The sequence below is a fragment of the Rhopalosiphum padi genome, chromosome 1 (genome assembly GCF_020882245.1).
Source record: "Rhopalosiphum padi isolate XX-2018 chromosome 1, ASM2088224v1, whole genome shotgun sequence".
NCBI classification, from domain to species: domain Eukaryota; kingdom Metazoa; phylum Arthropoda; class Insecta; order Hemiptera; family Aphididae; genus Rhopalosiphum; species Rhopalosiphum padi.
The window spans coordinates 38,786,965-38,806,883 of record NC_083597.1 but is presented as its reverse complement, the minus strand read 5'-3'; the positions used below and the strand labels follow the sequence as shown (position 1 = coordinate 38,806,883).

The window sequence follows — 19,919 nt, the reverse complement described above, 5'->3', positions numbered from 1 at the left end:
TACTTATATGTATAGGTACGTTTATTATTTGATTTTAATTTGAGCCCTGAAGTAGCTAAATATACTTAATTTTTATATTGCTTACCCAGTGGACGCTTACCTATAGGTAGTATAATTTTCTACAGTTTTCATTTTTTCAATATCTGCCTATATTATAATAGGTATCTAAATATTGAATGAATAAATATTTGTAAGTATTTTTAGTTTAGAAGAGAAATATGATAAAATATTAAGAGACATTAAGAAGTAGGTAGGTATCTACACAAATAATGTGTTGAGCCAAGTGTTAAAAGTTACTATCACTGTGTATACATCCATATTATAACAGGTACCTATATTATTATAGCGATGTCATACTCGCATGTATTGTCTCCGTCTTACTATTGTAGATCTAAGATCATAGCAAAGTTGCGTTCAGCAGAACCCATTTTATGTTGTTAACACTAGAGTCAAATTGGAGTCAATTTACCTATTATCAAACTTTAGGTGAGAATATTATCTAGGGCATCGCGTATGCTTTTAATGATGTTTTCATTTTAAAGTGAGTAAAATTTAAATTTTAAATGCTCATAAGTCATTTTAAAATAAAAATATCAATTAAAGCCTCCACGATGTCCTAGACTAGATAATACGGAGACAACACATGCTGGTATGTGACATCCTCTTAATCATATTTATAACTTATTAATTATTATATAATGAGTAATGACTTACAAAATCTCATTAAATATTTATTGTATATGTAGGTATCTATTATAATATTATATTTGTATAGGTGCCTGCTATACTATAATATGTTAGCCAACTAAATTTGTTTATGTATTTTGATGGTATAGGACTTATTGAAAAATCCAGGGAATCTAGTTGTTTATATAATGTTTATAAATATGACATTCCGAATAGTTTAGACTATAAGGAAGAGGAACCTACGTTATAACTATTATAACTAAACGTACAGCTAAACTGGCTGACAATGCTAATTTTTACACCGAACTTGTTATATAATTATAATAATAAATTAATAAACGAGAAAAATCGTTTTGGTTATTTTCTTTTGAAACCGAACCTATAGAGTAGATACCTATATATTAATATAGTGTATAATAAAATAAATAATATATTGTATACCAAATAAAATAAAATCTTGAATGCTAGTTGAATGATATTTCAATCGTTTTTTAATGGTTGTCATATACTTATATAACCTAGCTATTTATAGTATTTATATACCAACTTTTTTGTAATGATAATACATATTACTTTATATTTTTATTCAATTAAAAACTAGAATAATAATATTTTCAAATAGAAATTTAATAAATTATGAATCTCCTCGAAATACAATGATTGTGCAAAAAAGAAGAGCGAAATACCAAATTAGAAGGATCCTATATAATACAAGTTATACTAATAAATACACGTAGACTATTGTTTCACAATGTATTTGTTTTTATTATTTATTTTATTCATACAATTTATGGTTTGTAACTAATTCGATTATTTATTTTAACTGTTTGGCTTTGGCATATAATGTGTATTTTGCATCTGTAGAGGGCAACGGCGCCAGGGGCAATAAGAAGGCCCAACGATCATCTGTAGGCACAGCTACAGAAACGATTACTGTTCTCGACCGGACGGCGCTTGTGGTGGCTACCGTGGCTACCGTGGCCGGAAAAGTAAAGCGGCGCGTGACTAAGATTGACAGCGTGGTCGAGCCACTCGGGCGGACGTGACGGAGACGATGGTCGAGTCGTCGATGCCAACCTGCAGCAGGCCGTACGCTCCGCGACCGTCTACCGGCCGTGTCCAAGTTGCCGGCCAGAAGGACCCACCGACAAGGTTTGTCCAAATGTGCGTCACGCGGTCACCACTTGCAGCGTTATGGCTGATCCAGTATCCCTGGTTGAGGGACGAAGACATCCAAACTTACATGGAGTTGATGAACTTGAAGGATGTGCAGGAGAAACTGCACTCACGTACGAAAAGAACAAAGACGATTGCTAGAACTTCCGAAAAACACGATCTGATTGTCCTGCTTAAAAATCGCCATCTTCGGTTAAAGAAAACGCAAGACGAAAACACGTCGGCGCAAAGGCTTGATGGTGGAGCTAGTTTCGCATATTGCGTCTTGCATCACAACCATCTGTTAATTGCAATATAAAATATCATCATCAAATTAGGTATGTCAAGCACGAGTAATATGATAAATGAGAGTGATGACCATCTTTTTTTCTCACCCCGCTTTATACGAATATAACGATTGCAATTTTGGAGTTGTAAAGAATGATCCTAGAATAGCGCGTGGCACAGGACCCAAGTGCACCCCAAACAGTTTTTTGTTTATCGTGAAATAAATAATAATCACTACATATTATTCGTGGTTCTAGTCTTATATTAATTATTATTATTAATTGTTGTTGTTATAATCTACTTTTCGGCCTTTTCCGGTGCCATCTGCTAATAATAATACCGTACCTATAGTACAGTACTACAGTAGATTGAAGTTCAAATGGCACATACAGTACATACATGCAAATTATAAACCCCCCCCCCCAAAAAAAAAAAAATTTAAAACTCAAATTGCGCCTATGGATTGAACTAATTTTCACAAAAACAAATCGAATATAATATGCATCATATTATTACGTAAGGAAATAAATTTTTGCCTATTTTAAAAAAAAAATGGAGACTATAAAGTATGAATCTATTTACGATAATTTTTAACTGTGGTGAGAAAAACTTAAGAGAAACCTTGTACTGTAAAATATTATACACAATTACAGTTTTCAAAATATGCAGATTAATTTTAAGCTATTGCCTATATTTAAGCCATGAACTTATTATTCACATTGTTTTACAACAATAAGGTGATATTAAGTCAAAAGTTAATAACAATAATATATATTAATATGATATAAAATATAAATACTATTATAATAATTAATAATTAAGTATCAATAATAATATGATAAATGCAATGTTTTCGGCAAAATTAAATTAAAATAAATTACTTCGACAGGAATATAAAATAAAACACACATCATGAAATAATATTATATACTTTGGTAATATATAATAGGTTAACTGTTCAGATATTATCTCATCCGATCAGAATGATTTTTCTCACAGAACGATATTATAAATCATTGAATTCAAAAATACGATATCCGTTAAATAGTGACCCACTCGACATCTGTATACTGTACAGTAGAGAGATACCTTGCACTAGACCGCCTTTATATTACTACCGCGCACGGTTTCGGCGGTTGACAGACTTACCAGACCTTAACACCATCGTTATTTTCGCCTTGCGTTTTAACCGTGTAGGACGGTCTTTAGGCTTGACTCCAAGGTCATGCTTTTCCGAAGTCCTATCAATCGGCCTTGTTATCTTCGTTGTACGCGAGCGTTTCCGCAGTTTCTCCTGTAACTCCCTCGCGACCATCAACTCCATATAGGTTTGGACGTTTTCGTCCAACCACCAGGGAGATTTCATAGAACCATAACGCTGAGAGTGTGTGCCGCGGGACGCTGATTTGGACACTCGTCGGGAGGTCTTTTTGGCTGGCAATCTGGCAACCGATGACCGTCGCAGAGCGCGCGGCTTGTCGCAGACCGACTTAGTCGACTCCACCGTTTTCTCCGTCACGCCCACACGACCGCTGTCGACCTTGTAGGTCACACGTCGCTTTATTTTTTTGGCTACGGTAGCCACCACCTCGGTGGCCGTCCGGTCGAGAACCGTTTCTGTAGCTGTGCTCCCGGCGCCGTTTGCTTTAAAATTTTTCGTGTTCATTTTTGCTTGATGTGTGAACTTTGAAGTCTGAAGTGTTATTGGTAGATTTAAAATGTTATGAAATAAATGTATAACTGTTATAAATATCTGTATATTTATGTCGTTGATATGGTAACAATAATATACTCCTATTATAGGAGTCCTATATCATTATATTAAACATTTTCTGTATCGATATTCAATTTTGACTGTCGATAAAATTATTCGATATAATAATAATTATCTATATTATAACCATTTTTTGATTTTAAACCGAACGATGAATGTAATAATGTATTAATATGTGTTAAATGTGTATTATTTCTGTGTTCACGATTTACCTTTAGTAAAAAAATGCTTTTATTTTATTAATTTTTGATTGTGTTCTGTGAAATCAAAAAGGTTAAGAAACACTGATTTAGTAAATAGTAGGTACTTTAGGAGATCAAAAGTAAAAAATTCCCACAGTATTTTTCTTTAATTGGGAAAAACAAAATAAAAAAATTAGTGAAAATGGAATTTTTTTTGGCAAAATCGATTTCGCATTTTTGTGATAATTTAAAAATAAATATAATGTATATTTAATTTTCTTAAAATATTTATTTAGCATTTTTTAGTAATGATATAATTTTAAAATATTTGCAATTATTTGTAATACAAATTAAAATTTTTCGATTTTTTTTTAAAGTTTATTTATGTTTTATATATGATTAAATTTTTATTTTTGAGTGAAGAAACTTGGCAATTAAATATACGATTTTTCTCACGAGTTTTTCCTACCATAGTTACAAAACATCAAAAAGACAAAGTTGCACATTTTTTAATGAATATTTTAAGTTCAAATGTTTACCAAATTTATTAAAATAACGAATAGACGAATATATTTGAAAACTATTTTGTAGTCATGAATGCATTTGATTTATTTTTATCAAATATTATTTGATTATAATTTATAGCACCTTATTATACAATATACACTACTTTAATATAGTAACTATGTATAATAATAATTAATAACAATACCAAAAACGGTTTTTAAAAAAGTAAAAATAGATGTTGCAAGACTAAGTAGTGATTTAAGTTTTGTCACTTCACATAGGTTAGGTAGCTAATAATTTAAATTTAAATTTTATAGCTATAAGCATTAAGCACGCGTCATTTTATTTGTATAAATAAACTTATTTTTTATTCACAATTCTAATTATTATTGGACTATCAACGCATAGCTAATAATATCAATACGTCTATACTTTTATAGTAATAAATTGTTTTGATGTAATATGATACCAATACTATAGTTCATATTATATGATGCAGTCTTATACGTTATTGTGATTAGTGACCAGTGATTTTTTTATATAATACTACTTACAACAATCCTTGATGAGAATGATGAGATAACATACACTTACCCGTGAAATGGTAATGTTTTAATGAAAAAAAAGTTCTTAACGTATTTTTGTAAATTGTTTCTATATAAATTGTAATTTAATAAAATATTCTGCTTCCAGTGGTGTGTCCAGCATGAAATAATTGAGTAGACCCGTTTTGTTCTGTAGTTTGTAGGTGTGTTTATAACTACGGTTTGTCCTAGATTAGGTGGTATTTGTACCTTTGAAAATATATTTGAACATTTTCCTTACTCTCTTAAAACTAATAAATGTGGTCAACCTCTCCAAACGTATAGTTGAAAATGCGTTAGTTTAATTGCATACACAAAACTCCTTAATTTAGTTAATTGTGTCAAAATACGCCCGTGCACTCGCTTCGGTGCTACAGCCATTCTGGATTTGGAATAAAATGATTTACTGGTCAGCGAATTTATGAGTAATTAATTTATTTTGTCTCTCAAAGATTGCATTCGTAATACTTTTATCCAATAATATTTTCCTTATTGCCTTGTGTGTACCGTACCATTAATCATTATACAAGTTATTGGTAAAAATAAGTTTTCATTTGGTTTAGCGTTTTTCATATTCCCGTTGGTCAGCGAAAAGTTCGAATTTATAATAATTGAATGTTTTTTTTGTAGTTCGAAATCTGTGGAACTAGTATCTGAAGTAGATATTAAGTCTTGAATCATGCGTATGCGTGATAAGCAGTCGGCATTAGAATGTTGAACGCCTGTCCAGAAAACTATGTATTTTGTAATCGTACACGGATAGTTGGAGAAGCCATCTCCATAGGCGTAACTAGTCATTTAAGTTAGTGGGGGAGAAGGGTAGATTCTTAAAAATGTTTTGTATCAATTTTTTTTTTAATTTGATTATTATTTATTGTTTCTATTGATGTTTAAGACTGACTTGAATGATTATTCGTTTATATGCGAAACATTTTATTTTTGTTTATATTATTATATTGTATGTATAGACAAAAGTAAAATTAATACTAATATATTTATAATCAAATATATTTACCCAAAAAATCTGGGGGAGGGGCTAAGGCCACTCAAGAGTCAAGACTTCCCATTAGTTACGCCTATAGATATTACCAATTTCATTACTTAGTATGTAAAACAGGTCAAAATTTCATTTTATGTCCATAAATTAATGTATTTTATCCTAAAAGCGAGGTGCAACTATTACAAGATTCTATTGAAGTACAAGGATGCTGAGACAAATACAAATTAATACAATTATTTTTCATAAGCTAAAGATTCAAAATGCATAGTTATTTATCATTTATGTATTTAGCAGAGAAACAATTTTTATTATACGTGTGATTCAGAACAATGCATTTTTCAGTCGTTCTCCGTAACGAGCACCACATCGCAGCAACACCAGATCGATTGCCATTTCTAGAACCATATACTGATAAAGTGACAAACCAGGATAACAATCGTCACCACTATATCCTAAACTCAGCATGCGCCACAGTAAATAAAAAATTCATTAAGTGTTGTCTATTTATTTATCAAACTTATCAGTACCGAAACAGACTTACGATAAAGTGTACTTTGTCGTTAAATCTTTCTGAGTCTATCTTTTCCGAGAGTTGCTTAATAGTTACTACACTAATTAGGTGAGATAGTATGAGTATAAAAATCGAATAAAAAGACTTAACCTATCGTAATTAAAAAGTTTTGTTAATTTTTAGTTATATTACTTTTTTTTTATATGTTATTGTTTGGTGGAATTTGCTGGAACATTTAACATTTTTTTTAAAAAACAAAATCACCGATCGGTGTTCTTATAGTAATTACTAATTACAAAGGAGCGGATGTTTATGCATTAATCATATTTTTTAATAACATTTAAATTAAGATAAGATAGAAATTTGTTTCGTCACTCAAAGAATTCAAATTTATCAATTTAATTTTGCATATTTTTGCATAATTGTTCGATTTTTACTTATTGATCATATTCTATATTCATCATGCTTTTAGTGCATATTTGAGAGTTTTCGTATTGTATTAACGGACTTGGCACGACTAACATTAATAGATTAAAATGTCCCGCGGCTATAGGCCTATATCTAATATTTGCGCCAACCGGGAATATTTGTTTTTAACTCGTATTGGTACTTAGTTTCTAATATATACCCAACAACAGCCGTTTGCAAACATCTTTTTTAATTTTTAATACTAATAATAATTTATTTTATTTTTTAAATTATTAATAATTTATTATTTAAAATTTTTAATAAATAAAAAATGTTATTGATGCATATTTTTGAATTTTTTAGAACATAAACATCTGCTCCCTAGTAATTACCTATATTTATTTATTTAAATATTACATGGTTTTTTTTTTTTTTTTTAGAATTGCAATAATTAATTAATAAGAAAATAGTTACAAAATGTTTCATATTTATTATTTGTCACCTTGAAATAAGTATTTAACTAAATGTTTATACGGATAGTAAAATTACATAAAAATTAAATTCTTTAGACATTTGATAAATTGTCCTGTTTGACTATATGCCTACAACATAAATTGAAATATGTTTATTGGTAGCACAAACTGTCCAAAAAAATATTTGGTAAAAATTACTTGATATATCATTTAAAGTTTTTTTCATACAAAATACTATAGTATATAGTATATTATATAATATATTACCTAATATTATTGATACAATTAAATATTTAACATAACTTCTATAGTTGATCTGATTTTTTAATGTTTATTTTTAAACTTAAATCAATTATAATAAATCATATATATTATATATAAACAGTATAAACGTATTACAACAATAAACAATAGATATATTATTAGGATATAATACTATATTATAATTTATTAAGATTGTTTGTACGAGTATATGGAGTATAGACATTATATGGTACTCATACAAATACAACCATTAAATTATGTCACACACGAGTGCGTGACCTACTTAATTGTATATATAAATATATATATATAGACTATAGAGGTTATAAATGTTGTCTTTAATTTTGGCATAATAAGTGTCATATTAGATTAGATACTAATCTAAAGAACGTTATACGCGCATCCACAATCATACATCTTCTTTGCGCATAATACGTTCAGCACTTCAGCAGTTCCAATTTTTTGTTGTTAGCTCAAATATTAGTGATTAGTTACTAAACCTACAATCAGTACAATCAGGTAAAATGTTATCTGTCTATTTGTTGGATTTTTACGATATTTTAAATTTTAAATTATTTATAATGGACAGTTATGTAAGATATTAACATTTAAAAACTAAAATATCATAAAAAAAATCAACTATACAACATTATAAATGACTTTTTACCTTAAAGCTAGGGTGTCTGTAGTGAAAAAATAATATGATTATCACCTTTCTCCAAAAACACACGTCAAAGAAAATGTTAGAAGAAGAAAAAAATTAAAAATTAAAATAAAAAAAATTGAAAATTATATATTTGTAATACTATGTTTTTTCGTAGTTAGATTATACTAGGAAATTGTTTCTCGAATTCCCTTTTATTGACAATCATATATACATTATATACCTAATAATGACTATAATATAATAATAATAATAATAATATAAAATAAAAATAACTATATAAAAGAATATAAATTATATAAACTGTATTCATTTATTTGACATTTATTTCATCTATATTAAACTTAATTTTTATTTAAAAAAAAAAAACTTATCGCGATCTAAAAATGGGTCGCGACCCACCGGTTGAAGACTACGGATATAGATCATTTTTTTTATTATATAGGTACCTATATATGTGATGAATTAAAAATAAGCCCGTACGTTGCTTATTGATAAAACTTCACCTTATAATAATATATTAACTGAGCTGGTATAGTTAGCTATTTTAATGAATAATAATTAAAGGGATTCTGAACGTCGACTTTCTTTATCCTATCTCTTATTATAGATTAAAGCATATAATTATTACGATTGATTGGGATCGTGAGTACAGATTTATAAACGAAGGATATAATGATTGGTGATGCACCTGAGTCTGCATGTCTCAATTGACTTGTCGTTGATGAGGATTTTACCTTTGTAATTTGTGTAAATATATATTAATATAATTTCTTACCTTGTTGATGTTTTTGAACAGTTGTAGAATTTGTGAAGAGAATATTAATAATGTTAATTTTCTTGAAATAATTGCAAATATAATCTTAAGTTTTGAATAGAAAACTCTTTAATAATTCACAACAAGATATTGTAAGATTTGAAATAGAACAGAGTTAATTTAATAAGCGGTTATTTATGAGTGTGGTGAATTGAGACGGTGCGTATGAAAATGGCTAAAGTAAGCAGACTGGCTAGAATATTAAAAAGGGGGCTCTACTTATAGTATTGATCTTTGATACCTTGTTGTTCCAAATTAAATTGTTGTTGTTTATTTTGTATAAATACATCAAAATATGTTTTTGTAATATAATGGCATTTTTACATGTATATATATGTATAGTTATTATTTATTAATGGTTTTGTACATTTTGAATAATATCAGGGTACATGGGTTCAGATATTTGCTAAGTGGTTTTTTAGTAATAAGATATTTAATAGTATTATGATGATATCAAAACATGAAGCTGTGTGGCGCAATGATGTAGATATCATTACAATACATAGATTTCTGACAAACACACATCGATTTCACTCGTATCTATGTATACATATATTATATTATATACTGTAGAAGTGTAGACTATAGTATTATAATAATGAGTATATACGTATTAATATTAATAATACATATTAATTAATAACTTTATAAAATTAAATAAATAATAACTGAGTATTTTACATTTTAGTAATTTTCTTTTCAAAACAAATGTTTTAATATAATTAAATTAATTGAATTAATGTATCTTATAAATATGTTTCTTTTTTTTCTGTTTAACCGACAGCGGATGAGATATATTACTCCTATACCGTCATCGTTTTTTTATTTAAGAAAATTTTGCAAAAATATAATACATAGCCTATGTAACATAGGTACCTACGGACGTACCGTTTACGAGTAGATACAAGTAACACATTGGGCGATTGCAAAAAAAAAATATCCTAAAATATATCGAAAATATACATGCCGGTATTATTGTTTTAAATTTGCCTAGACAATCTTAAATCATTGAATTTGAAAATAATACATAGTTCCAACTATCCCTATAGCGTAATTAAATATATATTATTTAGCATAATGCATAAAGCAAATACCAACATATTATGAAAATGAAATTATGTTTTTATTAAAAACCCTTACAAAAATAAAATATAGTTATAACTTATATTAAACTATTAACGTTGAATATTATAATAAAAATTGTCTATAAATATAATAAATAGGTATTAGTCATTAGACTAAAAAAGTAATTAAGTGAATAGACACATTGGTTGCAGAGTGCAGACCCAAAGTCTATGACAGAGATGCAATTTCTATGGTGGTCAATTTTGAAATTTTTTTATACATTAAACATAAATTACAAATGCATATTTTATTTAGGTATATTAAAATATGATCTTTAATGATATATCAAATTGCAATCTCGAAGAAAATATTAAGCATCTATATGTTTTAATGTGAACAATTTTTTTTTTTTGTTTTAAGGAGTTTTTTAATTCTTGGAGTTAGGCTATAGTCGATAAGATAATGCTGACCCAACTTCTCGGAATTAGTTTTTGCTCGAATGAGCTTGCAAGATGACGTAAGCCGCACGGTGACGGAGATATGATCAATCTATTCTGGGTATAATCATTGATTATAAATACTAATTATAATCTGTAATGCATGATTGTCAAATACTCAAATAGTCACATTTCACAAATTATTTTTGTGTTGAAATTATCTTTATTTTATAAAATAACATACATATCTAAATGTATATCTTGTAATATCTGTTAGGGCTGGCGGTATTAAAGTATAATCTTATCTATAATATATTAATATGATGGTTGATAACTATAACTAAAATAGTTGTATAAATGAGTAAATTCAATAAAATTGTATTAAAAATCCAAAAATTCCAAAAAGTTGCACTTAAAACTTTTAGATTTTAGTTCGTAATTACATGACACACATTTAAAACGTAATTGGCAATAAATTGAAAAAGTAAAAAAAAGTTGGAAATGCAACAGTATCCATGCCCTAGCGATGTATGTTTGATGTCTAAATGGAGATAACATATAGATGTCTACAAAGGTCTAGTTTTAAATTTGGACATACAGTATTTTAGATGCTATAATTGCTTAGCAAAAATAGAAATGTATTGGTTTTACTGTAGTCTGTAATGGATATTACAACACTTATTTTTATTTAACTAGAACAAACCAAAGAAAACCCTAAAAAGTTCATTAACAATTATTATGATTTATGACATAATAATGTATCGGGTCATAAAAAGTGGTGGTCATGGACCGTGGTGGTGCTGACTGCTGACTCTACTGACACGAAGGTTCGTCTCGTAACATGATTCAGTAATGCGTCTCGATTCGTATCATTATCCGTGGGACATCGGATTTCGACTTTTCAGAGAAGAGATTTGTAAATGTACTTTAATGGTTAAATTAATTAATACTATATTCACACTATTCGTCCTGGCATCAACATGCTTGTGTTAATAATTATTTAATAAAAACGTGTCGCCACACCGTACAATATACGTGTGTTATATTATTTGATTTACTTATATCATATTATATCATAGGGTTGTAACAATATATTATATAATATATTTAATAAACCGTTTATTATACTACTCAGTACTCAGTTAATTTTAACTACATTAAATATTTTATTTTTGAAAACTTAAATAATATTATTATGCTACCATATTTAAATTGTAATCGTATCACCTTGGTTTTTTTTTTGTTTGTGAGTAACTACATTATCATTTTATTGTCAATAGATATTATAATATATTCTCTAGTTATAAATTCACAATCATTAAGTCACAATGCACGAATCTGGAGTCTCAGAACCGGATGCTATTCTGCATCTAGAAGTGCAACTCATGAATTTAGTATTTCTGGTTGGGGTCTTCCTCACATTGGTAATATTCATTGGATTCTACGTTTTTATTTACATACAGTCAGATTTGATTAAACGTTTGGATGAAAGCGTTACTCAACCCACGGCAGTTAAAAGAATTTCCAATGACCGCCGTCGTTGGTTCCAACCATTTTGTTATTTCAACAATACAGGCGATCCGACGACCGAGTGGATGGGAGATTGGGTTTCAGTATGTAGTTCAATTTCTGACGTTTCTTCCGACGATGAGATGACCAACGAAGACTGACGCGGTACCCGACGGTTGCCAGTACAAAGTGTAGGCACCGCGTAACGACCGGTCAGCGCTGTTACAACCACCACCGGCAACTCTCCCAGCAACGCCGCAAAGGCAGAAGCCGTGACGGGAAGACCTCATCATCGTCTTTAATTGAACTGCATACCGACGTCCTATTTCCCATCCCATCCACTAGGTCGTTGGATCATCGGTGTTGTTGAAATTACAGACAAATTTCAAAATTTGAAACCAAATTGAAAAATAAAAGTCTCTTTTCCTAAATAAGATCCAAATAGGTAAGCAAGTTAAAATAAATACATGAATATTTAATATTTAATCTTATATAATAAATGATTATTCAAATATAAAGGATAGTATACAGTTAGATTCTAACAGTAATTGAGTAATGATACTACTGTATCGGATATTCGGATACCGTTAGAATTTGACTGTAGGTATCTATACTATCCTTTATACCTATTTGAATTAAAGGGTCCAATGCGGCAATACAACAATATTAACTTTATTAAAGTTCCCTTAGTGGCGTATTCTCAATAATTATTGGAAGTTAAAGACTACACGGATTTGTCTGGTTGTTCGCTGATATTTGGACTTCAGTTAACACATACTCCTTCATGACATTTAACTGCTCACTTAGTTGACACAAATTTAAGAGAGCTAAGAAATATGGCTCTTAGTATAAAAACATTGGTGTCTAACCATACTGATATTTTTTAATCGGAAGTATCAAGTAATGAATCAAGAGCTGATAGATTGGAATATTATAAATAAAGTAGTAGCAATTGTAACGGACAGTATAGGGTCTTACGTTAAATTAGCCGTTAGAATAATGGATATTTCACATATTCTGTGCACAGCTCGCCATTTAAATTTAATAGTACAGCATCACTAAAGCTCTAAGAGGACGATATGGTTTATAGCCGACATCGACAATAATTCGTTGTACAAATACTACAAACTACAAACCGCATGTATTCGCGCACCCGCGGTCCATCGTCATTGACGTCATTACGTGTAAGTGAATGAATAATAATTGTATCGTGAGGGAAAACAGATTTACCTTCTATACCGTATAGTATCACGCAATGTTTTTTTAGATATAAAAAGATAGCTATTATCTTTAATCACGCCTACTATACGGGCCTTCTATCAGCAAGTGTAGCAGCTGATCTTTGTTGTTATTATACGATGAAACGACTTGGTTGATTATTTTTCGCTGACTTAGTTTGTCCTGCGATTATCATTGTAAAATAATTGTAATTATTTATCATTATAATATGTGTGCGGCTCTGTAATTGTCCATTTATTCTTATCGTTTTTCCATTTTTCACAGTGCACCGAATAGAAAATTAATTCAACCGGTAGGTACACAGACGCAGTATCCATGATGAGGGCGTGTCAGTTATTCAAAACGCTTCATATCAAGCCAACGCTCGTGACCGGTTTTGAACACGGCGGTGGTTGTGCGACTTTGAGACTGCCCTCGATTTCGATCAGAAGATCTATGGTGAGTTGTATGTTGTTTTGTCCATTTTTGTAGTCACTATATTCTTACTATAGTTTACATATATTAGTTTGAACGACGGACTTGTGTAAATAAAAAAGATCGCCTTTTAATTTAGTTATCTACCTTTTTCTTAATAAAAATGTTTAAGGCTTCCAAGTGTGATGTTGGTGTCCGCAAGGAATCCGACACTTTTGGTGAATTGGAAGTGCCAAGCGATCGTTACTATGGTGCCCAAACAGTCAGGTCGACAATGAACTTTCGTATTGGAGGCGAAAAAGAACAGATGCCGGTATGTGCAGTTCTTGTACTTAGTTATTTGATATTAAAATATTATATTTTAAATATATTGCGTAAGTAGTGGCTTAAATAAAAAAATCGGCGATAAATAAGAATAAGAGTGTTTAGTAGAATTTTTTATTTTTTATTTAACGCAATAATATATGGCTAAAGGTACGGTTTCTCTGCAGAATATGAACGTGACACCTAGCATCAACTACTGGTCCAGACATAGTAGGTATCATGATGCTGTGCTGTTCCACTGTTTGATGCTTCAGGGAAACCATACTTTAAGTAAAAACAAAAATTTAATTTTAAATATCTGTGTTGATAATGAAATTAATTTATATTGGATTTGTAAACTTTATAGTGTTACATTTAATAATCAATTTTAACATCTAATACTAAAGATACCTTCAGATATATGGACTATAAGACTAAAAAAAAGCTTATATTATTAGCTTTATATTAAAATATCTTGTTATTTAAATAGGTACTATTATTATGTATTATAAAATATAATTATACTAGATAATTATAATGATGAAAATATTAAATCAACAATTTATGGCCATAATGTTATAATGCTAATTTATTACAAGAAAATAATTAATCAATATTAAATAAAATAATTGATGAGTTTAAAAATATTACTTGCAATGTACCTTATTACATTTCAATTTATTTTAAACATAAACTTAATTCAATATATAATATAAATCTATAACAGTGGTTCCCAAACTATTTTTCATTGTAGCATATATGATGTTATTAGTTATTAATTTATTATAAATCACACTAATCATACTAGTCTAATAAGCACTTTAGAACTTATTAAAAAAAAAAAATGTGTTACAAGTTTTCACGGCATAATGGCACTCTTTTAAAATGTCTAGGCACATACTTTGGAAAACACTGACCTATAAAGATAGTTTTTTTCTTTAGATTGTTTAAAAAATAGTTCTCATATTTTTACAATAGAACTAGGGTGTTCTTTGTGGTAATCTTAGTCATTAGAATTCTGAATTTTTTTAAACTTAAATATTAGTCTTAAGAATTATTTATAGTTGAAAATTTGAAACATTCATAAATTATTTAGGATTTTAATATGTAAACTTTCATCTTAAATTTATTCAAATAGATTAAATTATTATGTAATTACTATTTTTTTAGTATCCAGTAATTGTAGCAATGGGTATACTGAAAAAAGCAGCAGCTGAAGTAAATAAAGAATTTGGCTTAGATGCTAAAATTGCTGACGCAATAAGCAAAGCAGCAGATGAAGTAATCAGTGGAAAACTTTATAATGAAGGACATTTTCCTTTGGTAATATGGCAAACTGGATCTGGTACACAATCAAATATGAACACAAATGAAGTATGTACTAAGCTGAAAGCAATTAATTAAATTTAATGTGCAAAAAAACCAATTAAATGAAATGTATTACAGGTGATTAGTAATAGAGCTATTGAAATTCTGGGCGGAGAATTAGGATCAAAAATTCCAGTTCATCCTAATGACCATGTAAATAAAAGTCAGAGTTCCAATGACACTTTCCCAACAGCTATGCATATTGCAGTTGCAATGGAATTAAACAACTTATTGTTGCCATCATTGAAACATCTACATAAGGAATTAGATAAAAAAGCAAAAGAATTCTCTGGCATAATAAAAATTGGTAGAACACATACCCAAGTAAGAATAATAGTTAATTTATTTCAATACATTTGAAATTATACGTACAAGTCTAAATGATGTTAAATCTCTCCGAATGAGCTCATTAACAATCCAAATGACAATAGTGTTCATTATTTTTTGTTCACTAATTAGTAATTACTAGTCCCAGTTATTCTAATCCTAGCTTTAAAGTGTGTTATGAATAATGTGATATAATTTTCCTATCCAAAAATGAGACAATTCCTATGAATTTTTAAGAACTACTGATACCTATTGGTTATTGGATAAAATTATAAAACCATAGCTATTTAATTATTACGCAATTAATTTTACTTTTATATAAAATTAAAATTTATAAATAGTAAAATAACATTTAAACACTAATTTTTATGTACAATCATAATATTTGGTGATTGAATAATCGCAGTGATCAAACCTCAATGGTATACATTTTATAACTAAACCCATGGATAGGTAAAATAATAATTTTAAATATTTATTTGCATAAAAATTATTAAAAGTTTTTTTTTAAAAAAGGCATACATAAACAAGGATATGTAAATATCAAAATCTAGACAATTCATCTTATTTTTCAAAAGTATCTATAAACTAAATACTAAATATATAGTCATAATATAATAAATAAAATTAATAAAATTTAAATTACAATATGTATAGTAGGATAAATAAAATAAGCTCGTTTTTAAAAGAAATTTATAGAAAAGTTTGGAAAAAAATATTTTTAGGTTATAACTTAAAATATATTTATTCACATTGTTCTAGCATGAATATTAAAAAAAAAAAAAATACATAATATGAAAATATAGTTGTATGTAATTTCAAATGCTAAAATGTATTATATGTTGTATTGTTTATTGTATAATGATAGAATTGTAAATTAATGTTGAATTGTTGATGTAGGATGCCACACCGTTAACTTTAGAACAAGAATTCAGTGGTTATGTCAGACAACTACATAATGGTATCAAAAGAGTAGAAAATACCTTACCTCATCTGTATGAACTGGGGTTGGGTGGTACTGCTGTTGGAACAGGCTTGAATACTAGAATTGGTTTTGCTGAAAAATGTGCTGAGAAGATTAGTCAGTTAACCAATTTGCCATTTAAGAAATCTCCAAATTTCTTTGAATCATTGGCTGCTCATGATGCCATGGTAGAAGTATCAGGAGCACTAAATGTACTCTCATGTAGTTTAATGAAGATTGCAAATGATATCAGATTCCTTGCATCTGGACCGAGAAGTGGCTTAGGCGAACTTTCACTACCGGAAAACGAACCTGGGAGCAGTATTATGCCTGGTATTATACAATAATTTAAATTCTCTAATAATATTATGATGTATTTACTACTATTAATTCTATTCATATTATTGTAATTTAGGAAAAGTAAATCCTACTCAATGTGAGGCAATGACAATGGTGTGTGCTCAAGTGATGGGTAACCATGTAGCGGTAACGGTTGGTGGCAGTAATGGTCATTTTGAGTTGAATGTTTTCAAACCAATGATTGTGTCCAATGTGCTAAGATCAACAAGGCTTTTGGCAGATAGCTGTATGTCATTTACAGATAATTGTGTTGTTGGAATTGAAGCTAATAAGGAGAGAATTTCTCATCTTTTACAAAATTCTCTTATGTTAGTTACTGCCTTGAATCCACATATTGGATACGATAAAGTAAGAAAATCTTTATAAAATTAATTTAAATACATAACCAACCAAATTTGTTAATCAAATTAATTTTTATTTCAGGCTGCTAAAATCGCAAAAACTGCACATAAAAATGGATCTACGCTGAAAGAAACAGCGTTACAACTTGGATACTTAACTGAAGAAGAATTTGATAAATGGGTCAGACCAGAAGATATGTTGGGACCCAAATAATTGATTTAATTCAGCATAGGTGTAAAATGGCATATGTTTTTTTGTTAATAATGTTTAAAATGTTCTACATTGATTTGAAAAAATAAAAAATAAATTGAAATCAATATTTTTTAGTATTAATTTTTTTTTTGTCATTTCATTTATTTCCTTAGATAATATACAACTTAATGTAACCTAATCTAGTATATGATCTAAGATTTAATCTATATGTCAAATCATTATTATTATTGAACACCTTACCTAAATGAGTCCTGGAACTTGTTAATATGCTTGAATTTGCCTTGGGCTTATTAATAAGTTGCCAAATATCAATTAATTTATTATGATATACCATTTAGTCATCACTCTACTTAAAAGACACAAACTTTGTTTATGTAAGAAAGTGGTCAATCAATATAATATGTTTGTCATCTTGATCTAGTGTATTATCTGTATGACTGCTATGGAAAGAATACCTGTTACTGAATTTGCACAAGTTTGTCACCAAATACATTGCTTAACTTAAATTTTTAAACAAGGGCATCATTTAAATAATACAATAATTAGCAAACCATGTGTAATGGGTATCATTGAAGTAATATTTTTGTAGTAACAGCATTTTCTACAAAAATACTTAATTAACTTACTTTTTACCTAGTATTTTACAACCTAATAGTTTTTTTCTTCCAGACTTCTAAAAGAAATTAATAAATATCATATCAAAATAATTAATTTTATGTTAGATATTATATTATCTGTTTATCTATATAATATATATTAGTCTGATTTACATGCATTTTTTTTTCACTCTTGTGAAACATTGACATTGTGTAAATCTAGTGTAGGTGACATTACAAATATTATAGGGACATCAAAATTCAAAAGTACCCCTAGATTCCCATTTCTTCAGTGATTCAGATGTAGAGAACAATATTATTACTGAAAAACAATTGACATTACCCAGATTTTTTGATGTATTAAAGACATCTATATTAAAATAATACATATAGTGGATTTCAATTGAAATAACAAATTATATTTTAAGAGAAATAAGTTCAAAATATTATATACTTAACCAACAAAATGTATTAAACAACATTTTAAATGTTTTTACAAGTATAATAATCATAAAAGCAGTCTTATCATTATTCAAAATAAAACTTTAATTAGTATAAATAGAAAAATATACTATTTATGCTTTCCCTGTGATCCATTATGTGGTCTATTTCCATTTCTGGGACGGCTTCTTCTCTTTTTTAATAATAATTCCCAATCTTTCCTAGCTAACATGTATAACTGTAGTGCTGCCTTGGCATCTTGAACAGAACTGTGTTCTCCTTCTTGTATGCTAGCTCCAAGAAAATGTAACGTCAATCGTTTTAGACCAGGCGTTCGACCTTCTGTTAATTGCTTAAATTGCCAATACGTTGTGGTGTCTCTAATCATATGTTTGGGATGTGAAATTCTTAATACCCTTAAGTCATGTTCCAGTGCATGGCCTACCAATAATTTGTTTTTGAGTATTTGTGTGACTTCTTTTTTTACTTTGACAAATAATTCTCCGTGTTCAATGTCTTCAGGTCGAATGCCACTTACCGGCGTTCGATAATCTGTCACTTTTTCAGTGGGCTTGACAAACTTATCATAAATAGTTTCGCCCTTAGAGTTAACAATAGAAACACGAGCTAACATATTTCCCTGTCCGTCAGGGTGTATGCCGACCATTTCGCAGTCAATGGCTACAACTTCAATTTCTTTTTTTTCCTGCTTCTGAAACATAAAGAAGCATAGGTAAGCAAACATTAAATCAATTACACTAATCGGGTTGCAACCATAGACACTCGGATTAAGTTTACCTGTACGACGACATTGTTTAAATTACTGGCGGGTGGCGGTAAAGCGTTCGTAAACTTTATCCAATTGTTGGCGCCGTTGGCGTTCTTATGGACCGCCGAAGCGACGTTTTTGTTCATTTTCGGCTGCAATATTGAGTAAAAAACAATAACCGGAAGTCAGTAGAATAACACGATGTAAACACGGGGTCGAGTAGCAGTTACTGGCTAGTAGTCATCTGCCAGTGGACAG

General features: G+C 29.1%; 2 protein-coding genes across 3 annotated transcripts; one reads left to right on the top strand and one right to left on the bottom strand.

Annotated features, from left to right (window-relative positions):
• The first annotated feature begins 13,607 nt into the window (after positions 1–13,607).
• Positions 13,608–17,961, top strand: LOC132918472 (fumarate hydratase, mitochondrial-like). Of its 2 annotated transcripts, XM_060979711.1 has the most exons (8): positions 13,608–13,751; positions 13,829–14,002; positions 14,151–14,291; positions 15,452–15,655; positions 15,728–15,973; positions 16,877–17,273; positions 17,356–17,648; positions 17,724–17,961. In XM_060979711.1, exons 2-8 carry the CDS (start codon positions 13,880–13,882, stop codon positions 17,853–17,855), a joined length of 1,536 nt encoding a protein of 511 aa, XP_060835694.1. In that variant the 5' UTR covers positions 13,608–13,751; positions 13,829–13,879; the 3' UTR covers positions 17,856–17,961. The 2 variants fall into 2 exon arrangements, with proteins under 2 accessions (XP_060835694.1, XP_060835696.1); XM_060979713.1 differs by lacking the exon at positions 13,608–13,751 and having other exon boundaries at positions 13,758–14,002.
• Positions 17,962–18,848: 887 nt separating this feature from the next.
• LOC132918475 (RNA exonuclease 4-like) lies at positions 18,849–19,828 on the bottom strand. The gene is made up of 2 exons (XM_060979717.1): positions 19,691–19,828; positions 18,849–19,604 (listed from the first exon to the last, which is right to left on the bottom strand). Exons 1-2 carry the CDS (start codon positions 19,805–19,807, stop codon positions 19,023–19,025), a joined length of 699 nt encoding a protein of 232 aa, XP_060835700.1. The 5' UTR covers positions 19,808–19,828; the 3' UTR covers positions 18,849–19,022.
• Between the last annotated feature and the right edge of the window lie 91 nt (positions 19,829–19,919).

Excerpts from the sequence above, each read along its gene's own strand:
- LOC132918472 (XM_060979711.1), top strand. The coding sequence starts at position 13,880 with ATGATGAGGGCGTGTCAGTTATTCAAAACGCTTCATATCAAGCCAACG. Across the intron at positions 14,003-14,150 it reads TTTCGATCAGAAGATCTATG|GCTTCCAAGTGTGATGTTGG; the intron begins GTGAGTTGTATG and ends AAAATGTTTAAG. Across the intron at positions 15,974-16,876 it reads TTGGTAGAACACATACCCAA|GATGCCACACCGTTAACTTT; the intron begins GTAAGAATAATA and ends TTGTTGATGTAG.
- LOC132918475 (XM_060979717.1), bottom strand. The coding sequence starts at position 19,807 with ATGAACAAAAACGTCGCTTCGGCGGTCCATAAGAACGCCAACGGCGCC. Across the intron at positions 19,605-19,690 it reads TAAACAATGTCGTCGTACAG|AAGCAGGAAAAAAAAGAAAT; the intron begins GTAAACTTAATC and ends TTTATGTTTCAG.